This window comes from Aplysia californica, unplaced genomic scaffold (genome assembly GCF_000002075.1).
Source record: "Aplysia californica isolate F4 #8 unplaced genomic scaffold, AplCal3.0 scaffold00885, whole genome shotgun sequence".
NCBI classification, from domain to species: Eukaryota; Metazoa; Mollusca; class Gastropoda; order Aplysiida; family Aplysiidae; genus Aplysia; species Aplysia californica.
In genome coordinates this window covers 198,691-203,690 of record NW_004798155.1, presented here as the reverse complement: position 1 = coordinate 203,690, position 5,000 = coordinate 198,691, and the positions used below count along the sequence as shown (strand labels likewise).

Genomic DNA, 5,000 nt, shown 5'->3' with positions numbered 1-5,000 from the left:
TGAAATGTTTGCACGTTTATGTGGGTGCTCTGGTGTGGTTTGTTTCTTCTTTCCTATTAAAGATATATCATCCTTATCTCCCCTTCTTCTTTTTTATGTTTGTTACTCTCTTGTAACATGCCAATCTTCTGGCGCCCATATTACCTTATGCAGTTGCGAGCGCTGTAAAACCTCTACTAAAACTAAAGCATGTTTCTCTTCTCTTCCACACAGGGACTGCTGTCCTTCCTGAGTGCCCCTCTGATCGGGGCGTTGTCGGACGTATGGGGACGCAAGGCCTTCCTGTTGCTGACGGTGGGGTTCACCTGTGCCCCCATACCTCTCATGAGGCTCAGTCCATGGTGAGGCTCAGGTCTGCCCTTTCCTGGGCTGAAATAAGATAAGATAAGATAAGATAATACTTAATTATCCCAGAGGGAAATTTTTCTTGGCTGTACAGGACCGTAAAAACACACGCAGGTATACATAAAGAAATTAAAAAATTAAAATTCAATATGAAAAGAGAAGTAAAGCTGACAAAATATAGGGTTGGAGCATTTTAAATTATAGAATTATCCGGATTAGTATCCAATTCAGAGAGTTGGATACTGCAAAAAAAGAATGTATTTCTTTGAGGTGGGTCTTGGTTGTAACGAGACAAAGTTGTTCTGAAAATGGATGGTTGGCAGGTGTTCTGGTGTGGTTTGCTCCTTCTTTCCTATTAAACATAGGTGAGACATCGTAGTGAAATCAGACGCTCGTCAGATCAATGTAATCAAAGAAACCAATATTTTTCTGGGCGTTGGGCAATTTTTTCGAATTTAATTTTTTGGCCTCAACACCTTTCATATCCTTTTAAAAACATATTTCTGTGTGGATGTTGCCGAAAAATGTTCATTTAAGGCACAAAAAATGTAAATTTCCAGTATCCAAGGACATTTTAAACTTTGGAAGTCTCCATGCTTTGGCAGCCATTTTCTTGCTAATTTTATCTTTCTTATCAGCCAACCCCCACCTCCTTCGGTTGCAAATATCTCAACATCTATTCAAGATAGAATTGGGTGTTCTTTTCGCCAAATGCAAGACAAATGAACTAGCTTCAAGATGATACCAGTAACTCCACATGCCCCAAAATTGACGAGCGCCTGATTCCATCGCGTCATGACACACATATTGTCGTTTTCTGCCCTCTTTGTTACTTTCAAGTAATATCTCTAATCCTCGGCATTTATATGACTTATTCGTGTTGCAAGTGCAGTAAAACTCTTTTAACTAAAACTAAAAAATATACACTTTTCTTTCCGTCAGGTGGTATTTTGCCATGTTGTCCATCTCGGGCGTGTTTTCGGTGACGTTCAGCGTAGTGTTTGCTTATGTCGCTGATGTGACCTCAGAGGAGGAGAGGAGCTCTGCTTATGGACTGGTGAGTGTGTGTGTGTGTGTGTGTGTGTGTGTGTGTGTGTGTGTGTGTGTGTGTGTGTGTGTGTGTGTGTGGGTGGCGTGTGTGTAGGGTGTAGGTGTATGTGTGTGGGGGGTTAGCAGATGCTCTGGTGTGGTTTGCTCCATCTTTCCATTGTCCTTATGTCTCCTCCTTCTTTTCTTTGTATGTTACTCTCTAGTAACAATTATGATATCTGCAGGTGGTTGGAGGGCGCCACTTGCTTCTTTCCTGTACTACATGACCTTTATGGTGTCAATGTTCTTCTCTTTGCTCAAAGTCGCTGCTAATCTTCGGTACTTTTATGAACTGTTCATTGTGTCGCAAGTGCAATTGTAAAACTGTTGGTGGTTGACGGGTGCTCTGGTGTGGTTTGCTTCTTCTGTCCTATCAAACATCTATCGTCCTTATCTCCCCTGCTTCTTTTTTGTGTTTGTTACTCCCTTGTAACACCTCTAATCTTCGGCACTTGTATGACCTTATTGTGTTGCAAGTGTCGTAAAACTATTACTAAAACTAAAAACTCATAACTAAAAACTAAGCTGAAATGTCTTGTCTGTGTGCGTCAGGTGCAAGTGCTTTAAAACTCTTACACCTATACTAAGTGGGTGGTTGGCAGGTGCTCTGGTGTGGTTTGCTTCTTCTTTACTATCAAACATCTATCGTCCTTTTCTCCCCTCCGCCCGTGTGCAGGTTGCGCACGTTAAAGATCCCTTGGTGGTCTAAAATCGATAAGAGTAGGCTTCGGCCGCCACCCGGGCAAAATTCAAAATTTCCTACCAACGAAAAAGTATTAGGTGTGTCCCGCGCGCTCATATGACCTTATGCAGTTGCGAGCGCCGTAAAACCCTATACTAAACAAGCAAAACATTTTCTCCCCTCCTTCTTTTTTATGTTTGTTTCTCTCTTGTATCACCTCTAATCCTCAGGCACTCATATGACCTTATGCAGTAGCGAGCGCTGTGAAACCTCTACTAAAACAAAACGTTTGTCATCTTTATCTCTCCTCCTTTTTTATCTTTGTTACTCTCTTGTAACACCTCTAATGTTCGGTGCTTATGTGACCTCATTGTGTTGCAAATGTCGTAAAACACGTACTAAAACTTTAAAAACTTACATATACTAAACACGGGCATAACATCTTTCTGTGTCAGGTATCGGCCACGTTTGCGGCCAGCCTGGTGACGAGCCCTGCCATCGGCGCCTTCCTCCAGGAGCACTACAGCGAGAACATGGTCATCTGGCTGGCGGCGTCCATCGCCATACTGGACATCCTGTTCATCCTTGTGGCCGTGCCTGAGTCGCTGCCCGAGAAACTGCGCCCGGCCAGCTGGGGCTCGCAGATCTCCTGGGAGAAGGCCGATCCTTTTGGGGTACGTGGTTTTTTGTTTTGTTTAAAAAAAAAAAAAAGAAAGCCAGTGGGTGGTTGGCGGGTGCTGTGGTGTGGTTTGCTCCTTCTTTCCTATCAAACATCTATTGTCCTGATCTCTCCTCCTTCTTTTTTGTGTTTGTTACTCTCTTGTAACACCTCTAATCTTCGGCACTTATATGACCTTATTGTGTTGCAAGTGCCGTAAAACTCTTACTAATACTAACGAGCAAGCCGTTTTGTTGTTTTTATTTTATTTTGTTGAAGGGGGCGGGGGGTTCTCCGTGTTGCTTTACATTGACGTTTTGTAAGTGCATTGCTTGCATGTGTGGACAGAGAGATGACAGTGCCTTTTTTTTTTTTTAGCTTATTGGGTAGTAGTTCTGCTTGAGAAACTGATGATATTAAGGGGTTGCATTTTTCAAAAGTCAGTTTTCTCGAGGTCCTTCCTTTTACTTTTATTGTACCTACCACTCGTAATATCTTATTTTTGTAGCTCTGTAATAAATATTAGTTGGGTCATGGTACTGGTTTTGTTTTGTTTTTCCAATGGCATATGTTAACTGTGGGTGGTTGGTGGGTACTCTGGTGTGGTTTACTCCTTCTAGCCCATCAAAGATATATCACCCTTATCTCTCCTTCTTTTCTTCATATGTTATTCTTCAGTACACCTCTAATCTTTGCACTTATAAATGAGCTTATTTGTGCTGCAAGTGCCTTAAAACTCATACTTAAACATAAAGCAAACAAGATGTTACCTGTTTTATCGGTATCTGTATTGATCCTGTCTGTAGGATGATAAGGGTTGTTGTGGACAAGTTCATAGCTTTGAACCCCGGTGTTTAAAAAACATTTTTAATACGTTTTTGAGGGTCTAAGTATGGGAGTCCGTTTTTTTTGTTGGAAAATATGTATCCTCTGTTTGCTAGTATAGCTCCTAATGAGCTTTTCAATGCTCTGGAAAAATTATGAACCAGATTCGCGTTTCATGGCCTTTGTTATAATGTTCTGTTTATTTTCCTCAGGCTTTAAAGAAAGTGGGTCAAGACCTGCTGATTCTGCTGTTGTGTGTGACGGTGTTCCTCTCCTACCTGCCTGAGGCTGGGGAGTATTCTTCTATATTTGTGTATCTCAGACTGGTAAGTCTATTATTCTTCTATATTTGTCTATCTCAGACTGGTAAGTCAAATATTCTCTCTGAAAATAAAAATAAAAGTAAATAGTATTTGTATAGCGCACTTCCCCTCTCCACAGCAAGTTCTATGGACTTTACTAGTGGCAGCGGTGGCCTAGTGGTTAGGCTACCGGACTCGTAATCATAGGGTTTTGGGGTCGGGGGTTCGAACCGCGAGCCCGACATTGAATCCTTGGGAAATGGACTTTGCACGAATTTTCCTCACTTCGCCGTGGTGGGACTGGGTACCTGGCCATAGACAGCGAAAGATCTTGTCAGTATGTTAGTGTTTTAGCGCCTATAAATGGCTGCTTGCACTGTATGCTTCCCAGGAAGTTGAGGATGTTTCAGAATGCTCGCAGGTCTGCTGGGGTGATAGTATAGATTGTGAAGCGCATACTGCTGTTGAGCAGTATCTGTTCTATTGCCCCAGCAAACCCAAGTGCACTCGGAAACATTCTCAGCTTCCCAAGAAGGACACAGTGGGAGAAGCTGATAAAGTGCTAGAACACTGACAGACTGACATAATTTTTTGCCTTCTACAGACATATACCCATTCCCACCTTGTTAAGTTAGGATTCGAGTAATGGGCTTTTCCCAAGGACACAACATCAGGCCCCTGATGGCTTTGAACCCAAGACCTAGTTGTGAAACCAACAGCCTAACCACTAGACTACAGACACCCTGGAGTCCCTGTAGCTGATAGTTAAAGTCGGAAAGTGGAACAAACTAATGAAAAAGAAGATTACCTTGAATACTCCTTAACATTAGAAATGCAGTAGTATTATCTAAAAGCGAGCAGTGCAATGGAGATGTCTTGAGAGTTGACCACGTTTTGAATTTGTAGAGTTAAAATGTTGTATTTGAATTACTTTCCTCCGTGCGATGGTTTTGTCACAGTGTACTGTTCTCTATGTTCCCAGGTGATGGACTTTTCCAGAGAAGAAGTTGCTTCATATATTGCTGTTGTTGGTGTATTATCTGTTTTAGCTCAGGTGAGTTTGTGAATATTTCTTTATAATTTTGGTCGTTTTATTGGG

General features: G+C 42.0%; 1 protein-coding gene across 1 annotated transcript in view; it reads left to right on the top strand.

The window, feature by feature from the left end:
- The window catches only part of LOC101859206 (hippocampus abundant transcript 1 protein), a gene marked incomplete in the record, with an annotated part of 32,118 nt that overhangs the window by 21,052 nt on the left and 6,066 nt on the right, over positions 1 to 5,000 (top strand). Inside the window, 5 exon segments of the mRNA XM_013089163.2 lie at positions 214 to 341; positions 1,288 to 1,402; positions 2,572 to 2,790; positions 3,812 to 3,925; positions 4,884 to 4,955. Coding sequence (XP_012944617.1) covers positions 214 to 341; positions 1,288 to 1,402; positions 2,572 to 2,790; positions 3,812 to 3,925; positions 4,884 to 4,955 — 648 coding nt within the window.